Source organism: Liolophura sinensis, chromosome 1 (genome assembly GCF_032854445.1).
Source record: "Liolophura sinensis isolate JHLJ2023 chromosome 1, CUHK_Ljap_v2, whole genome shotgun sequence".
Classification (NCBI taxonomy): domain Eukaryota; kingdom Metazoa; phylum Mollusca; class Polyplacophora; order Chitonida; family Chitonidae; genus Liolophura; species Liolophura sinensis.
Genome location: NC_088295.1, coordinates 52,385,578 through 52,406,464, shown reverse-complemented (window position 1 = coordinate 52,406,464; position 20,887 = coordinate 52,385,578). Strand labels below are relative to the sequence as shown.

The 20,887-nt window shown below is 40.0% G+C and overlaps 1 protein-coding gene across 1 annotated transcript in view; it reads right to left on the bottom strand.

Moving 5' to 3' along the window:
• LOC135462004 (ubiquitin-conjugating enzyme E2 J1-like) overlaps nt 1-19,152 on the bottom strand; it is a 21,464-nt gene extending 2,312 nt beyond the window's left edge. The window contains exons 1-7 of the mRNA XM_064739333.1: nt 18,758-19,152; nt 17,156-17,229; nt 13,262-13,393; nt 7,511-7,595; nt 6,007-6,112; nt 2,167-2,287; nt 3-419 (exon numbers count right to left, since the gene is read on the bottom strand). Coding sequence (XP_064595403.1) covers nt 3-419; nt 2,167-2,287; nt 6,007-6,112; nt 7,511-7,595; nt 13,262-13,393; nt 17,156-17,229; nt 18,758-18,788 — 966 coding nt within the window. The 5' untranslated portion in view covers nt 18,789-19,152. The remainder of the gene's footprint in view (nt 1-2; nt 420-2,166; nt 2,288-6,006; nt 6,113-7,510; nt 7,596-13,261; nt 13,394-17,155; nt 17,230-18,757) is intronic.
• Nucleotides 19,153-20,887: the final 1,735 nt, after the last annotated feature.

Genomic DNA, 20,887 nt, shown 5'->3' with positions numbered 1-20,887 from the left:
GCTGATGCTGGCTGGGCTGTGGGGCTGAAGGCAGACGACCTGGTTGGATAGTGTGGAGAGAGTCCAGGTGGATGCCATGCTGGCGGGAACACAGCTGGATGTCGAGGAAGCAAATGAAGGGGAGGGAATAAAGGTCTGAATGGAGGGGCCACAAAGGGCAGGGGGAAGTTTGGCCCTGTAGTTGTTGTAGCTGTAGGGTGAGAACTGTTGTGCCAGTGATCAGCTAGGTTTGGTGGAGGGGGAAACAGGAAGCTATGGGTTAGGGGTGAAGTGGCCAAGGACTGGGTGTGGGTTGGGGAGAGACTACTGGCTTCTGCCTGTTCACTGGAGACAGCTGGTGGTGGTGGTGCGTCAACAGGCTGAGCACTGCTCTCAACTCCTCCACTACTGCACTCTGAGGATTTCTTCTCTTTCTCAGCCTGTCAATCATATCCACAAAGTGTTCTAAATTTTTATTCCTAATAAACTTAAAACTCTGAACTTCCATTGGTGATCTTAAGAAAATTTCTACAAATACTACACCACCACATCACCGGGCTTGCACAATTTAACTGAAAAAAGTTAATGATTGAAGAATGCAGAAGAAGGAATTCAAGTGCTTCGTTAACTACATGTCCATCCACACACAAAATTAATGAGGTGAAAATCAACGGCATTTGGATTTTACTCCTGTGTTGTAATAATGCTACACAATTTTAGTCCTGGAATTTCATCTATTTACTTGATTGATGGTTTACACCATGCTCAAGGAGATATATCACATATCTGAAATCAGTCAGCTTTATGACACACAAACAACTGGATTTCCCCAAGCATCAGGATTTGCAAATACTGGTACGTTGACTGGCCCATTTTGTGGCCTGGCAGGAAAGCATGGTGCATCACCATGTACCTGTGCTCATACTATCAGCGGCCTGTGACATGTCGCTTTTTAATATTGTGTAAACCCGCAGATAAATACAGCTCAATTCTCTGTTAAAACAGCCACTTGGCCCAATTACCAGCCAGTTAGCCAATCAAATAGCCAAAATACCACGGAGACAGTGAAAATCCACACACAAAATATTACTGGTTGATTTACATCATGTGATCTAAAAATATGATTGACTCCATACAAGCCAAGACAACAAAACTGTGAAAGAGATTAATGAAAAATTTCAACATTAAAATAGTGATGTTTTCGGAAAGCTGGTCAGACAAATACAGCAGGATTGATAAAAAGATAGGCTAATCACTTGTACATGTGCTGATTGGCAGTGAAAAGTCAATTGACTCAGCCATAGGCCACAGATGTTATACCTAAGCTAACTTCATGTACTGCTACACTTTCACTAATACTACCGAGTAGCGCTACACAACATTCTATTTCATTTTCTTGTAGTAGTGCCAGAGTTCTGCCAACTCACACCTTAAGCACTTTTTTCATGTCTCCTGTGAAAGTACAGACCCAGACAAATATGCACGCTACAATTTTGGCGGCCTCACCTTCATTCCCCAGGAGATGGCCGGCCTTGATGATCATCGCCTCATGTTAATGTGAAACCCATCCCTCATGATGGCCATGGTGAGTATAAACAATGTTGCCTCGCGTGTGTGAAGAGTTCCCACTGAAGCCGCCTGAACATAACTTTAGTTCATTTTGAAGCCTACCACTGTTGCAATATTTCACTGACACGGATGAGAACTACTAGCCAAAAAAACTGGTCTACCTGTGCGGTCAAAGCTCTAATTCAATTCTGCAAAATTTTAATGGGGCCAAATGCTACGAAAGTCACTAGTCATTGCTTAGCCACTGGTTGCAATTACAGGCTGCTTTCATTTTAATGTGGGGCAATCATCTTCCAGGCCTGCAATCTTCTAAGGAAAGAAGGTGAGGCCGTCGAAATTGTAGCTTGCATATTTGTGTTGGTCTACACTTTCGCAGGAGACATGAGAAAAGTGCCTGAGGTGTGAGTTGGCAGAACTCTGGCACTACTCCACGAACATCAAATGGAATACTGTGTAGGTCTACCCCTTGGTGTTAGTGAAGGTGTAGTGGTATGTGAAGCTATACCTGGGCATACCTGTTGTACCGGAAATTCTTCCCTGCAATCTCTATGCCTCATACTGACTGCCAGTCAACTATTTAAGGCACTCATTACACTTGGAATCACATTTTGTCTTTACCTGAAAGCTGATCTGGGAAGCGAGATGTTTGGCCTCTTTGCTGGTTTCTTTGGATGCCTCTGTGACCTGGGGTAGGACATTGCTTATGTCTCCACAAGATGGGCACTGCCAACTCTGAGATCTGAAAACAGCAACTCATTCCATCAGAGGTCATTCCTAACACCTAAGAATAACAAGTGACATGAATGATATAGTACAGTTGTTTTCAAAATATGTAGTTCTTACCAGTTTGTGTCTACAAAATAATAGCCACATGTATGTCGGGGTTGATGGGAACCAAAACAACGATAAAATATAGCTGTTGAGGTTGATTACAGAACAAAAACGATCATAAATATAGCTGTCGAGGTTGATTACAGAACAAAACAACCATAAATATAGCTGTCGAGACTGATTACAGAACAAAAGCAACCATAAATATAGCTGTCGATGATGATCACCGAACAAAACAACCATAAATATAGCTGTCGAGGACGATCACAGAACAAAACAACCATAAATATAGCTGTCAAGGACGATTACAGAACAAAACAACCATAAATATAGCTGTCGAGGATGATCACAGAACAAAACAACCATAAATATAGCTGTCGAGGACGATCACAGAACAAAACAACCATAAATATAGCTGTCGAGACTGATTACAGAACAAAACAACCATAAATATAGCTGTCGAGGATGATCACAGAACAAAACAACCATAAATATAGCTGTCGAGGATGATCACAGAACAAAACAACCATAAATATAGCTGTCGAGGATGATCACAGAACAAAACAACCATAAAGGACAGCTGTCGAGGACGATCACAGAACAAAACAACCATAAATATAGCTGTCAAGGACGATTACAGAACAAAACAACCATAAATATAGCTGTCGAGGATGATCACAGAACAAAACAACCATAAATATAGCTGTCAAGGACGATTACAGAACAAAACAACCATAAATATAGCTGTCGAGGATGATCACAGAACAAAACAACCATAAATATAGCTGTCGAGGATGATCACAGAACAAAACAACCATAAATATAGCTGTCGAGGATGATCACAGAACAAAACAATCATAAAGACAGCTGTTGAGGACGATCACAGAACAAAACCACCATAAAGATAGCTGTCGAGGACGATCACAGAACAAAACAACCATAAATATAGCTGTCGAGGACGATCACAGAACAAAACAACCATAAATATAGCTGTTGAGGACGATCACAGAACAAAACAACCATAAATATAGATGTCGAGGACGATCACAGAACAAAACAACTATAAATATAGCTGTTGAGGCTGATCACAGAACAAAACAACCATAAATATAGCTGTCAAGGACGATTACAGAACAAAACAACCATAAATATAGCTGTCAAGGATGATCACAGAACAAAACAACCATAAATATAGCCGTCGAGGACGATCACAGAACAAAACAACCATAAATATAGCTGTTGAGGACGATCACAGAACAAAACAACCATAAATATAGCTGTCAAGGATGATCACAGAACAAAACAACCATAAATATAGCTGTCAAGGACGATTACAGAACAAAACAACCATAAATATAGCTGTCGAGGATGATCACAGAACAAAACAACCATAAATATAGCTGTCGAGGATGATCACAGAACAAAACAACCATAAATATAGCTGTCGAGGATGATCACAGAACAAAACAATCATAAAGACAGCTGTTGAGGACGATCACAGAACAAAACCACCATAAAGATAGCTGTCGAGGACGATCACAGAACAAAACAACCATAAATATAGCTGTCGAGGACGATCACAGAACAAAACAACCATAAATATAGCTGTTGAGGACGATCACAGAACAAAACAACCATAAATATAGATGTCGAGGACGATCACAGAACAAAACAACTATAAATATAGCTGTTGAGGCTGATCACAGAACAAAACAACCATAAATATAGCTGTCAAGGACGATTACAGAACAAAACAACCATAAATATAGCTGTCAAGGATGATCACAGAACAAAACAACCATAAATATAGCCGTCGAGGACGATCACAGAACAAAACAACCATAAATATAGCTGTTGAGGACGATCACAGAACAAAACAACCATAAATATAGCTGTCGAGGATGATCACAGAACAAAACAACCATAAATATAGCTGTCGAGGATGATCACAGAACAAAACAACCATAAATATAGCTGTCGAGGATGATTACAAAACAAAAACAACCTTAAATACAGCTGTCGAGGTTGATTACAGAACAAAAACAACCATAAATATATCTGTCGAGCACAGCGATTCTGGGGAACAGCTCTGTATGCTCTGTATAAATTATACTGGTAACGATATACTGGTAATGATAGCTATGATCAAAAGAAGAAAAACTGCACCAAAATTAAAACAAGGAATATACTGGATTTGAACCAAGACTTCCAGGTATCACATACAATAGGTCTAGTACTAGAACCAGCATACACATGCTGTGGCTTTGAACTTTTGCTCATAGCCAAGAATAAATGGCAAGCCTAGAAAGAACACAATGTTGCAAACCTGATGCTCGTTCCCATGGTAACTTGCAATAATTGTATTGCAATCTTGTACTAAGCCCCATGTTAAGTACATAAGAGACTTTGAAACAGCTTTGAAAAATTTTGTCCTGTTGCTAATTTCACGAAAACTACACAGCACAGGGGAAAACACAGAGCAGAATGGCAATCAGCAGTCTCAAATGCACCAGAATACCTCAAGGTTATATCAAAATTCAAAACTTTCAACCAATCTCGAGCGAATGAATTAGGCGCAGTTCTCAAATTTTATGTACCTAGGGTCAGTATACAAGGATATGGAATTTTAGAACAATCTTTTTGTTAGTTGTTGAGATAAAGACATTGAGAAAAATTTGTAAGTTTCATAAAATCCAAAATGGCCACCAAACCATGTGACCAACTTTCCCCAATATTTATGTGTGACTGCTCCTACGCATACCCTATCAAATGCCAAAATTTCATTAAAATCAGATCAAATTTACTACCACTATTAGCTGTAACAAAATTTGCATAAATGTCCTGCACTCTTGTGTAAAACCAGCATGTTAAAGTTTTTTTGCCAATTACATGAACACTACAACTTGAACAGGAATAATTTGTGGAAATTCATGTAATCCTGAGGTTGAGGAGGTCTAAGAAATGTTTTTCTTTTATCTAAGCATGCAGTTTTCACAGCTGACCTAAATGTACATGTGCTTTTGTGCTATTTTCATTGGCCAGCCCAAGCCTAATTTACATACAGAAAGAATTAATAAGTTTTGATTGGCACCCAACAGTCATGTGCACTAAGTTTCATGTCAATCAGTTTGGTGGTTCTGGAAACGATCGATCAAAGATTCTTAAGAGGTTTTCATATAAATCCAATATGGCCACCACGTCACAGGGCCAATCCCCTAATTATAGGAATTAAGCCAGCAGCACTGCCATAGTACGAGCTATTAAGACTGCTATCATTTCAAGTAGCCTACAACCAATCTACTTGTAGGAGGAATTTACATTTGCTCTAGCAGTTTGCTCTAGCAGTCCTTAGCTCAATTCAGCTTTTGACTCTTAGTTAATCTACATGAGGGGCCTCCGTGGCTCAGTTGGTTAGTGCGCTAGCACAGTGTGATGACCCAGCAGTCTCTCACCAATGCGGTCGCTCTGTGTGTTCAAGTCCAGCTCATGCTGGCTTTCTCTCCGGACATACGTGGGAAGGTCTGTCATCAACCTGCGGATGGTCGTGGGTTTCCACCCACCAGAATTTCGTATAAGTGAAATATTCTTCACTTATTAAATAATCTACATGATACATTGTAGACTTACTTTTTGGCAAGGCTTTTTCTCTCCTGGGCAGTGTAGTCCAGAGAACCTATAGCACCTGCTCCATGGGTAGGCATGAAGCCTATAATAGCAAGTAATGCTGTGCGAACTGAAACCAATGCAAATGATGGATAAATAAGTTTGCCTGTTGTGAAGCGTAACATAATCTAACACAATCATGTGCTTCAAGTTGCAGAATCAGTGAGGAGTAACGCAAACAGAAGACTGAAAGAACAATGATTTGCAATCTGCTTCTACATATTAAAAATCCTTAAGATTGGAAACTGCATTGAGTGCAATGTGCGTTATTTTCCTTCTGTTGTCTTTCAGATCTCACTGTCAACAATCTCCTACAAATTGTTCCATTCGCCCTGCCTTGGCCTTCAGTATTTCGGATGATTTCAATGGCAATTTTGTTTTATTCTGTACAAGAGGAATGCAAAGATCTACTTACCCAAACTCTGTGGATACAACATATGCTCACTGCAGTACACAACTCAACCAACATTTTGTACAACTTTACAGTTCAACCTACATTCGAACTTTGCCTCTGGGTACAAAGTTTGTCTCTCTGAACTTTTAAAACTTTCCAAGAAAAGACACAACCATGGGGCAACAACTCTGTTGCACGTGTTCATAGGGAAAAATCTACACAAAAGCATTCCTGCTCTACCCAGCTACAAATGGAGTGCCTACTGCACAGAAGTCCTCTGCTTCAAAGGGACTTCAGAAGGACTTCTTAAACACCTTCAAGAGAATAGGAGCTTCAACAGGGCTTCCCTGAAGTCCATGGGTACTTCCGAGGGACTAACTTAGTTGCATAAACCAAGGGTCTTAGAGGGGCTTACTCCCTGCAGTGAAGTAGCTTTACTCTACAAATTGAACCATGTACAGAACACCTGCTTTCCACTAAGTTTACTATGATGGACCTGGAGTGATTATTGAGAGAGGGCTTCTAAGGGACTTCAGGTGGCATTTGTAAGTGACTTCTGGGGTGCTTCTAGGGGGCTTTTTGGATTTTCAGACGAATTTCAGAGGGACTTCCAAATAATGGTTCACACTGGCCTAGCACTCCACAATTGGAAGTCCTCTACAAGTGGGTGCTTCACTGAGGGACTTCAAGGGGACTACAGGACTCCTTTTGTAACTGGGTATTAGTTCTCTCAAACTATGTTTTGTTGAATACAAAAGTCTTAAAAAATTTCACTTCGCACTCTTGAGAAGTTGCAAGTGATGGCCATGACTAGGCTGGATGTCATTATGTTTCAGTGAGATAGGGTGTCAATTGTGGCGACAATGCAACTGTTAATCATGCCACGAGGTGGCTCCGTGCTGAAGGTGCTATAATACAACCAAAACAAAACATCATCTACCGCTGATCAGCTTTGAGTTGCCTGTGGTCATCTCATGACCTAAAATGTGTACCATTACATTCTTTGTAATGATGGTGTAAACAAAGTCTATTGAGTTTGTAAACATGAATTATTAAAAAGAGGACAGAACTTACTGGACCAAGATGGCTGCCAGGATTCTGGGTGATAGCCAGAGATGCTCAGACAAATCTTCTTGTTCACCTCAAACCTCCCATTAGGCTGCAATAAAATACTAAGTATGTCAGCATGAAGCTGCAGGAGTGGCTACATGCATGTAAATGTATTTGGCGATACTATTGCAGATATATTCTTTAAATAAGAGGTGAAAGATAACTCGCAAGACATGAACACAGAGATGCAGATAATGATACCAGTACATAAATGAGGATATGTTAACAGATGCATTGTTCAGTTGAGAAGTGAGAGAAAATTTAAGAGACATGAACACAGAGATGCAGATGATGATACTGGTACATACAAGAGGATATGTTAACAGATGCATTGTTCAGTTGAGAACTGAGAGATAATTTATGAAACATGAACACAGAGATGCAGATGATGATACCAGTACATACAAGAGGATATGTTAACAGATGTATTGTTCAGTTGAGAACTAAGAGATAATTTATGAAACATGAACACAGAGATGCAGATGATGATACCAGTACATACAAGGGGATATGTTAACAGATGTATTGTTCAGTTGAGAATTGAGAGATAATTTTTGAGACATGAACACAGAGATGCAGATGATGATACCAGTACATACAAGGGGATATGTTAACAGATGTATTGTTCAGTTGAGAACTGAGAGATAATTTATCAGACATAAACACAGAGAAGCAGATGATGATACCGGTACATACAAGGGGATATGTTAACAGATGTATTGTTCAGTTGAGAACTGAGAGATAATTTATCAGACATAAACACAGAGATGCAGATGATGATACCGGTACATACAAGGGGATATGTTAACAGATGTATTGTTCAGTTGAGAAGTGAGAGATAATTTATGAGACATGAACACAGAGATGCAGATGATGATACCGGTACATACAAGGGGATATGTTAACAGATGTATTGTTCAGTTGAGAAGTGAGAGATAATTTATGAGACATGAACACAGAGATGCAGACGATGATACCGGTACATACAAGGGGATATGTTAACAGATGTTTTGTGCAGTTGAGAAGTGAGAGATAATTTATGACACATGAACACAGAGATGCAGATGATGATACCGGTACATACAAGGGGATATGTTAACAGATGTATTGTTCAGTTGAGAACTGAGAGATAATTTATGAGACATAAATACAGAGATGCAGATGATGATACCGGGACATACAAGGGGAAATGTTAACAGATGCATCGTTCAGTTGAAAAGTGAGACATAAACACGGAGAAGCAGAAGGTGATACATGCTAGGCATGATCACGGATATTATAGCAGATAAACTGTTCAAATCAGTGGTGAGAAATGACCTGTCAAGGGGATGCCCGACATAGTTTTATTTAGGTGAGAAAAGCTTCCTTAGCCCCACAGTTTTACTGCTGACTTTCCTACATGCACTTCCTGCACAATAGCAATGAAACTGTAGAATATGACCCACCCACACCTCTTAATATACTTGATATATTAATGCTTGTATTGATTTTATATACACAGTCAAATAAAACTGCTGCACACAGAGCTGAGGATCCACTGCCTCCCTAGAATTATAACAACACATCTAAGACGCCATTTAAGGTACCTGTACTTATCCCTACTGTAAATATTCGACCCTTTCCACCACTAATGCACTGTTGAAAAGGTTGAAGAATTAAGGTTTAAGAATTAATAGATATGCCCATGAAAACTTATCTGGGCATTATGATACTGTGTATTTATTTATTTATTTCATTGGTGTTTTACGCCGTGTTCAAGGATATTTCACTTATACGACGACGACCAGCATTATAGTGGGAGGAAACCGAGCAAAACCGAGGAAACCCACGACCATCCGCAGGTTGCTTGCAGACCTTCCCACGTATGGCCGGAGAGGAAGCCAGCATGAGCTGGACTTGAACTCACAGCGACCACATTGGTGAGGGACTCCTGGGTTATTACGCTGCGCTAGCGCGCTAACTAACTGAGCCACGGAGGCCCCTCATAATGATACTGATCAGGCCATACAATGTGTCAGCGTACCAATTAAATGACAGGAATTAAATCAATATTTTGGAAGGTTTAATCATTTGTTTGTCATATTGTATCAAGATATTGGGTAACTACACCAAGTGACGCACATACGACTGGAGACTTCAGAAAACCTTTAATGGCCAGTTGTTTACAGACTATATTACATCTAGATTACATCCTGCTCAAAAAATTTTCACCATGGCCTATATGTCATATATAGGACTCAAGCTACTCTTCTCACTTGTATGTACTTTGAGGGAAACTACCGCTTGGGTGTTGATGAGTTTTGTGTTAAATAGTAAACTGAAAACCAGTTTGGAAAGAAACGTTTTTCAGTTGTTAGCACGAGCTAACCATCTTAGTTTGTGCTAGCTACATGAAATATATATACAATGCTGTGCATGTAGAACATCTGAAGTTGAAGTCCAGAAACGAGGTCATACCTATCTATATGGTGCATACAGGGAAAACGGCAATATAGTTAGCTCATCAATCATATCAATGGACAAATGTTAAAATTAAAACTGCACACGCAAACCAACTGGAATTGAAGTCTGGACATGAAATTAGATCTATTACAGTATATCCAATGTTTGAGCTAGTCTAATTGTTACAGGGGACTTTGTAGCAACTAGTTTAAAGCATCTAGCAGGATCAAATTTATTTATTTATTTATTTGATTGGTGTTTTACACCGTACTCAAGAATATTTCACTTATACGATGGCGGCCAGCATTATGGTGGGAGGAAACCGGGCACAGCCCGCGGGAAACCCACGACCATCCGCAGGTTTTTGCCAGACCTTCCCACTTACGGCCGGAGAGGAAGCCAGCATAAGCTGGACTTGAACTCACAGCGACCGCATTGGTGAGAGGCTTCTGGGTCATTACGCTGCGCTAACCGACTGAGAGCATGATCAAAGCAGTGGATAAAATGTCTGACAAGGGTCATTTACATTCCGCGAACAGAGCTCTACAATTTCAACCTAGTTTTATCTGGTACCTCCAATATTTGAGCTAGCCGAAATCATAGGTCCCTTTATGGGCGTGTGGGAGACCTATTGCAGTGGTTACATGGAGTATGGCTTCATTTTAATCTTGCATATGCGCTCTATATCAAAAAGAGGTTGTGACATGTACCTCCAATGTTTAAGATAGACCCATTTTACGGGTCCTTTAAAAGGGGGCCCAGGGGACACATGCAGGGTACCTGGCAGAAATCCATTTCTGTGTATTTCAAATGGCTGCCTAAATAGCCTTGCACTCAGATACTGATACCTCTTTCGGTTGAGCTTCAGGCCCTGGGTTCCCTGTCTATGATCGAGAGTGACTCAGAGCTCGCCATGGATCCAGAAGGAAATCAAAGGAAATGTGCAATTGGTGTGGTATATTAAACTTCACTCTGGCCAGTCACCAGATGAAAGTGTCAGCATCAATGGGCTTGTGTTTGAGCCTTCACATACATGTACATGAGAACATCTACATATATTTACCTACAGGCCATTTATACAGTACCCTGATTTACTTAAGGGTAAATCTTGTAAGGGAAATATTATCTTGGGAAAATAGCTGTGCTGTTTAAATGTTTATAACAGTAGGCGGCTAGATGTGTGGATTACATATTGGCACCATCACTTTATTTTTTTCTGTCCTGATTCTGTAATGTATTTAAGATTTTTTGAGTACTGTGTATGTGATTGGATATAAAATCACACTCAAGTATGTGACAGATGGGGTTCCTTTATTATGAACATCTCATTTAAAAAAATCAAACTATAAACATGTAAATAAATACATAATTCACAACTGCAATAATTGTTCTTTGACAGAAAATACTCTGAGTTACTGTCTGCAGCATATCATACTTTCACAACTTTTGTTTGGTGGAATCTATAAATGGTAATGTTAATAATATATATATAAAAAAAGCATCAAACTTTCTCATTTTTTTTCAATAAATTATATATAGTAGTACATTATTGGCTTCGAATACGTAAGTGTTTACTGCTTGCTGAAACCCCTCTCATCATCACCCTGCACTTGGCTCTGGCGACCCCAAATTAAAGTGGCTCTGGTGTGCCCAAATTAAAGTGGCTCTGGTGTGCCCAAATTAAAGTGGCTCTGGTGTGCCCAAGTTGATCATGTCAAATTGATCCAAAGTAATCTGAACACTTGCCAGGTCCCCTGACTTTGAGGCGGACGCTCTAACCATTAGGCCACTGAAGCTGTCTGGTATTCACAAGTAACATGAAGAATTTGATTTTTTTAAATTAATTAATAAGGCTCTTTTACAAAGCCTTTTACACAGAGCAGTAAAAAAATTTCACAAGACTTGCCAGACGCTCATCTGTTGACGTCATGTATAAAAGTCAGGTCCCCAATGTCAAACTCAAACTTTCAATATTTTTTGGTCACTTTTCTTTGCGGACTTGTACTCTTTTACACCCTATGTCTTTATGCGCCAACAGTGAATGTCTGCTCAAGAATACATCTATGGAAATCTAAGGTTGTGGAGCCCCCGGGGACTATGCGGCTCCTGGAGTGTGAGTGGGGTGCGTGAGGCTAATGATATGATACACTTCTAACGCATGGTCAGGCAACTAGATTAATGTTATCTATATGTATGTATATACATGCATTTACCAGCACACAGTGCATCGCTCTAAGGGTGTACAGAAGTTGGGCACTGACTGAGCCACCGTGACCTCTATTAAATTCTTTACAACAAAAATTTAAATGACAGCCACGTTCAGAAATCATTGGAGCTAATTAAAATGACACAATGCCAAGTTTTTAAGTTAAACGACAGATTTTTACGTCATTACCTCATAAAACCTTTACACCTGCAGGAAATATAACTTCATATTTTATGGTTTCCTGGTACAGATATAAACATAACATGAAATAAATCATACTTACATCACAATAAATTAACACTGTTCTAAAATTAAAAAAACTAAAAAAGTCAAATAATTTTGATCTGAGAAAATAATTTCTAACTTATGTAATTACTTGGTGTTTAACATCGAGAATACAGGACAGAGAATAAATGCTATCACTGTATCACTGCATAATACATACCCCCATATAATAGGATTTCAGGCTGTTCAATAGTGTTGTAACCTACAAATAGCTTACTGGTGTGGGGTCTTATTTCAAGCCCTGATCATTGGAAGCCAGCACGTGTTGGTATCTACATGTACTTTCCTTTCACTTTCACCGGCATACCAAACATTAAAAAAAAAATAAAGATGACTGAACTCCTGTTTTGATTGCCCACCATGCCCAAAATTAATTTTGTTGTATAGATATATCATACATATATATAAACCCTAATTTGTTCTCCCTGCTATTATAATTAATTTAGCCCGCCAGACTTTCTTATCCTAACACCTGCCAGCCCAGCAAAGATTTCACTATACCCAGCCCAGCAGTTATCTCAAACCCCGCAATCGGATTAGCGGATCTGGGGAAGAAGTTTTTTTTTTTTTTAGACTTCCATACTTCTTGTACAAGACGGCTACAATAGCAGGATGCCCAAGCCATTTGATGATGAACTGTGTAAACAGTTGACAGCTGTGCTAAGCAGTTTTCTCGCAAAATTACAAAAAGCAGTTAAACGTAGCAAAATAAATAGGCTTTCAGCTTTTAGCTCGGAGGCCTAATAACCATATTATTTAAGCTGAAATGCTGAAACACTCACTGTCAAGAGAATGATACTTGGGGGTTTCATGGGGTAGTCTGGGGGGAGCACAATGCGGCCATGGTAGAGACCTCCCTCAAACTCTGAGTCACCTGGACCACGGATGGTGAAGTGCCACTCAAACAAGTTATCCTGTCATAGAAAGGAAACAGATGAAGTTGAACTGCAGTAATTTGGATTAACACATTTCTACAGTTTTCAACGGACTTAGCAGCTAACGCTTTTACATGTACATAAAAACAGGAGCCTTCTCTTGCACTTTCTACATTGCACTGACCTACAAATTCAACCACAAAAGAGCATTTTTGAAGGCAAATACATGTAAATGTGATGAGATATTATTTCTGAAGCTAAAATTTACACTTTCTCACGGGGATATCATGCTACCTTCCAAACACCTCTCAAAGCACTTTTCTAAAATCAGTAATACTCTCAGAATCTGGAAAAATGAGCAACTGGCAAGGACGAAATTTTAGGTCATTTAGAGTAAACAGAATGCAATACTGTGTGAAGTAAGCCTCAGAGGGGATGGAGCTATGTGACTGGTTCAGGGATGGTGGCTGAGTAGGATGGTGTATAGAGTGGTTGTGTGCCAACTTCTGGCGGGGATGTAGCCATGTGACAGGTTTAGAGATGGTGACAGAGTAGGATGGTATGTTGAGTGGTTGTGTGCCAACTTTCGGTTGGAATGGAGCTATGCGACGGGTTAGAGATGGTGGCTAAGCAGGATGGTGTGTAGACTGATTGTGTGCCGATCTCTGGCGGGGATGGATCTATGTGATGGGTCTGGTAATGGTGGCTGAGTACAAGGATGGTGTTGAGAGAGAATGTGTTGGCCTCAGCTGTGGATGGGGCTATGTGATAGGTGTGGGGATGAGGCCTGAGTAAAAGCAGACCCCTGCCACCTCTACAGGGCCATAAATATCCGTCTGGCAGCCGAGATAGGGCTGATGAGCTCCACTCACCAGCAGCCCATGTCCAGCTCGATTGTAGTAATCCTATCTGTCTGTTGTCAACTGTACCCTGTACTCAAAATTCGCGACACAACTGTCTGTAATCAAGCATCGGTTCAGTTTACTGACTGCATGTGTGTTTTAAGCTCATCAAGGGATCTAGTTCTGGCCACCGTAAATTTATTATCAAATCTTTTCAGGCTTGGCGGTCAGTAGGTGTCAAAAATATCCACCATTTTTGTTTGGTAGATAGAATTGAAACGGCAATGCTCATTGGACAATTGCCTCAGTTAAACCAATGGGTAGACCTGTTAGAAATGCACATCCACCACAGCCTCATTTTCATTACTTTCATTTTTCCATGCCGTCCACCGAGTCAAATTGGTCCTCAGTCAGATAATAAAACACTTGTGTGCTCATTTTTTTGTTTAAAATTAAGACTAGAACAAACTGAAGATTTCTACAAACCATTAAGATTAGGCAAGTTAGTGTATTTTTAATCTGTTGAATTGTTTAAGCTCAGCTGTTAACGGTTTTACAGCTGAAGGACTGACCGCACCTAGTGCCAATTTTGTTTGTTTTGATTCACTTTTTCATTGAGAAACATATAAACATACAAATTACTCTTGTTTTTACTTCCAAGACCTGATACAAACATATTACTGGAATACGCAGTGTTTTGAGACCGAAAAATACACAAATGGATCATATTTTGCTTTTTCTCCATCTGATTTCTGTTTTCACGCCAGCCAGACGGGCATTGATGGATTGGGGATAGGTGCATATGTGTACTCAGCCATTTTATGATTTTTGTAATCACTTTGCACAGTTAGCTAGAAAGATGACCTTTAATATATTTCAGTATTTTTCCACTGCTGTACAGTGTCTCCAAACAAAACTTCCACAGGAAAAAGTGCCCCATGTGGATAATAAGAGTTGCTTTGTTTTTATAAAAAATTCTCAAGTTCGTATGCATACACACAGACATAACAGCAAACAGGCGTAATATTTTATTGACAATTTCGAAGTTATCTTATTTAGTCACATACTACAACTAGCACCTGTAACTAATGTCTTAAATTTAAAATCAGAGGTAAAGCTGTTTTTATTAGTTACTTTTCCCAAGCTCTACATAATGCCCCTGTAATGATCATTAGTTTTATAGATTATTTGTTTGTTCATTTATATATATATATATATATATATATATATATATATATATATATATATGTCTTCACTTTTCCAAAAAACTGAGAATTGCAATTTTCTGCTCCAAGGACTTCTAATTAATATGTGCTGAAAATTAAGATTACAGTATACAAATGCATAGTTGAGTGCTGAGTTGACCTTTTGTTTTTTACTTCTGAACATCTTTAGAACATTTATTACTCACATTCATTATTAATGACACAAGCAGACGGTAGAGTCCTTTACAGCTATTATTCCTGCTAAGATAAGTAAAAGTGCCATCCTGCCCCTTTCGTTGGAAGTAAGGGGTCTGACAAGGATGGGGTATACAGTGGTTGTGTGGAATAGGAGGATGTGTTGACCTCAGGTGGGGATCATGCTATGTGATAGGTGTGGGGATGAGGCCTGAGTAGGATGGTGTGTACAGTGGTTCTGCAGAGTAGGAGGATGTGTTGATCTCAGCTGGGGATCAGGCTATGTGATAGGTGTGGGGATGAGGCCTGAGTGGGATGGTGTGTACAGTAGTTCTGTAGAATAGGAGGATGTGTTGACCTCAGGTGGGGATGAGGCTATGCTATAGGTGTGGGGATGAGGCCTGAGCAGGATGGTGTGTACAGTAGTTCTGTAGAATAGGAGGATGTGTTGACCTCAGGTGGGGATGAGGCTATGCTATAGGTGTGGGGATGAGGCCTGAGTAGGATGGTGTGTACAGTGGTTCTGTAGAATAGGAGGATGTGTTGACCTCAGGTGGGGATGAGGCTATGTGGTAGGTGTGGGGATGAGGCCTGAGTAGGATGGTGTGTACAGTGGTTCTGTAGAATAGGAGGATGTGTTGACCTCAGGTGGGGATGAGGCTGTGTGGTAGATGTGGGGATGAGGCCTGAGCAGGATGGTGTGTACAGTGGTTTTGTAGAATAGGAGGATGTGTTGACCTCAGGTGGGGATGAGGCTATGTGATAGGTGTGGGGATGAGGCCTGAGTAGGATGGTGTGTACAGTGGTTCTGTAGAATAGTAGGTGTGTTGACCTCAGGTGGGGATAAGGCTATGTGATAGGTGTGGGGATGAGGCCTAAGTGGGATGGTGTGTACAGTGGTTCTGTAGAGTAGGAGGATGTGTTGACCTCAGGTGGGGATGAGGCTATGTGACAGGTGTGGGGATGAGGCCTGAGCAGGATGGTGTGTACAGTGGTTCTGTAGATTAGGAGGATGTGTTCATGTGTGGGGATGAGACCATGTGGTAGGTGTGGGGAGAGTTGGCCTCAGGTAGGCATATATCCAATACCCCATTCACACAGCTAAAATTTGATCTGGATCTGAACCGGTTTCAGAAGCTTCAGAAGTCGAAGCTTGTTGTACAAATGCGTGTGTTCACATAACCATGTGCCCAAGCCCGGTTTTGAGCCCGTTCAGGCATTTGTCCATTCAAAGGGTCACACATAAGCTGGTTTTGTAATTGTAACGGCATCCTAACCTCAACATACCCGGGGTTAATCCAGTCACTGTTCACACAACACACACAAACCAACTCAAGACCTGAAACTAGATTAAGGTCACGTTGCTAGCAGGGGCAAATAAACCGCATTAAATGCTCCTGCTCTGCCCTCACACGTGTGCCGTCAAACTGGCTCAAAGCCACTTTCCTATTTAAACCAGCTTAACTCTGCCCATGTAAACGGGGTATAAGTGACAGGTGGAGAGATGGCACCTGAGCGGGACGTTCTCAAGAATGGTTGTAATGAGTAGGTGTGCTGACCTCCAGGGGCTGGGCATGGTACTGCTCCGTTGGTTCTCTTAACTCCTGAGCCTCTTTCATTAGCCGCTTAACCGCTATTAATAGAACATGAAAAGCAATTTAACAACCAATGAAGAAAAAAAGTTAAAACCCAAATACACTTTAAAATCTGCTAAAAAGTACAGTTTTAAAACCAAAATCAAATATGTATCAGTCAGAAACTAGCCTCTCTCATTTTCTTTACACTGGAATCAGCTGCTTCACTCTGGAAATATGCCAAAACCGTAAGATTCTGAACAAAGCAGACATTCTGGCAACACAACCTACATCTCCTCTTTTAACAAGAGAAATGGAACTATCCCAGCTTTCATGACGTCAACGACAGCTTTGAAAGCTTTTCTCTTTAAGGACACATTGCTCACAATCGCTTTTAATGTTCAAGGTTTTGGTATGTTTACAGAATAGGGAATCTAATAAGTTTGCAGTATGTATGGATGTATACTTTACAATATGATGACGAGGACCCATTAGTTGTGCGTACATATACTGTGTCTTCTTGTGGTAGGACGAGTCCATGCAAAATTGACAGCCTGGTGACCCAGGAGAACCCAATTTTTTCTTCAGGCTACCAAAATTTAATAGCACAGTGCCTGTCTGGCCACCAAATGCTTAGACTGAATGTGAATAAAATGAATTCCTAATCAGCTTTATCAATATGACTGGGGGAAACTTACATGTAGTTACAGAGGTTCGTCCAAGTACTTTTAGATTGTTTGCCAATTGAGGCAACAGAATATTCAAGAAATTTATGAATTTATGAACGACCTATTTGCAAACAAAAGCCTGTGGTTGTATGTTGTATGTTTGCTTAGGGTATTATGTTGTACTTCACAATTTTTCAGTCCAGTGGCAACAAGGAGTCGTTAGGTGTGTGTACATATAATTAATGTGCCTTCTTGTGGTATGGCAAGTCTATGTTGCTGAAGTGCTGCCACTTAAGAGTCATGCCGAAGACACCAGACTTGACACCCTACTCAGTCACATTATACTGACCCTGGGCCAACCAGTCCTGTTTTCTTGCTCTAACCTCTCAGTGCTAAGCACTAAGAGAAGCAGCAAAAAGTACCTTTTATTTTTTTAAAAATGCATTTCAATATACTGGTTCCAAATTTCACTTGAAATACAGTTTCCATTTATGTCATATAAAAGCTCATGCAACTACCGTACCAAGCTGATTAACATGTATCCCGGCTTGTCTGCAAGAATTCATCACTTACCTGCAGAGAACATACATGCACACTGATGGCCAGTTCCCACCAGCTGAACATGTTCCCTCTATGACATGGATACGAAGACAAATAATCACAGGTCAACATACTTTTTTACATGTTCATATGTAACACATGTTAATATCTAACGACTCGTATTTAAGGAATGATTTCGGTTTATATTCACAGCATATATGTAGGCTAGTGGGTCCACATAGTGGCTGTCTTAATTCAACCGAATTCCACTATCTACAATGTAGGCGTGCAGTTCAACAAGAAAATTACAGATTAAATGTTAATGTCAACCCTTACAACTCTGTTGTGTATGCCTACACGGAGTAGCAATCATACAAACCTGGATTCCTCAGATTGTACTGTCTCTGCATCTTGCTCTTGGTTTCCCCGCTTGGAGTTGTCTTGTCTCAGTCTAGCAGATATATGTCTAATTCTAGCCTCTGACTTGTCACTGACAGTTCACTGACACGTGGAGTATAAATACTGGATATAGGCCTAGATGTCCTGTGCAGACCCATACTCTTACAGCCACTCTCTCACACTCTCATGCTGTCACGATGAGCAAAGCTACTGTTTAAATGCAAATTCACGACCTCCTTGTGAAAGAGTTTGCTTTGATGTAAATAAGTAAAGCAAAACAACAAATCAATTACTGTATATTGAGAAAATGCATAACAGGAGATCTTGAAATAATTTCTTACACCGGATATAGCATCACCCACCATAATCCTTACAGCGCATGCGTCGCTCCTACAGTTCGCTTTACATTAAGGCGCATGCGTCGCTCTCGTCCTTTCGCTTTATATCACGGCCTGTTACTAATGGACAAGATTGACCATTGGAGCCGGTGAGACGCACGTAGGCTTGTTTACGCTAAGCCTCATCAATAAAATTGTTTTAAGTTTTGGTTACAATTACGTTGTACGCCTACATTCTCTAGATAAAGCGAAACATGTCTATAAAGTACTTTTATCAGAGACAATGGATGGGACGGATTGTGTTTTCTGACATCACCTTCTGTTACATCACCGTGAGCCCAGTGACCTCGGCGTTGTTCAAGATTTCTGTACAAAAAATGGGCAATGGTGGCAGTGATGTAAGGGCGACAGGGTAGTTCACGAATATTAAGTAGCTTGCACATAGAAGCTCCGCCTCAGGTTCTATTGACGGTCTCGCGAGACCAACATTTATTCAGGACATTCTCTCGCCATTGCTATCAATTTTGTTCCCGTAAACGCCATTCAAGTTATAAATCTCATTTAGTTATTAATCAGTTGTTATATAATCTCTGGTGGCATATTAGTGCTTCGCAATTTCATTTTGATTTTTTTTGGCAGTTTTCTTTGGGCCTATATACTTGCTAGTTAGGTGGCTTATCAAACTGTCAGTAAAGTTAGTCGATTGGTTTACCTAAAAAAATTACCTTTTAGTTAAGAAAATTAGTTTTCACAAAAGTAGTCGATTTTTTCACATAGGAAAACATTTTTACGAGGTAATTATATTATTGACAGAGGAAATTGTTTTTTTTTTCACATGAAAAACATTTCCACCACAGTGAAAATAAGTTGGCCAACCGCCAAATATTTTGTTTCCATTGAGACACGCAGCATATATGACTATATATATGCATTTACCTTCACTCATTCGCGCAGTGTAAAATGATATTAAATACTCTCAGTAAACATGTTTGCATTGCTACGCACCACAAGTGTTTGCATTGCTATGCACCACAATAGGGTTTGCATTGCTGCGCACCACAATAGTGTTTGCATTGCTGCGCACCACAAGTGTTTGAAGATAAATCAAAAGTACTAATTTTCGTGTCTTTGTAGTAGCCTAATACGATTGGAATTTGTCCAGATTTGCATTAGAATTATTGGTCTAATGCCAGAGAAGCTTCCCTACAGATATCTGTTCCTCCAGTCGGACTGCATGTCCGTCTGTCAGTCTCTCTAGTTAATGTGATGATGTACTCACATTAACTTCATCGCGTGTGTACCCTATACATGTAGTTAGTTTATGAAGAATTGTTTTTTTTTTATTTTAACCCGAGTGTTTTGTTTATAGTATAGTTTGACTTAAATGTGGTCAATAGGAAATCTTTAGCTGAACAAATGAAAAACTAAGCAACCATAAAAACCAATCAAACATGTTGAACAAAGCCACATTTGGATGAAGAATGCTCCCCACCACCTTTAGTTATTAATCATTTATTATATAAGCCGTGTTTGTACCTTTATCTCGGAAACATACGCTGTTCGATAGGCGTAAATAGAGGGTGGCACAGATATCTGAGAAGAGCATTGTACTGCAGGTTTTGGCTGTGGTGGTTTCCCAGACTTGAAAATACCTCTGCTTGAACCTACACATTGCATATATAGGTGATCATATACATGTATTCGGGGAGGCAGGTAAGGAAATGTGACTTTATAGGACAGAGGAGAAGTCATTTACTAAGTTACTGGAAACA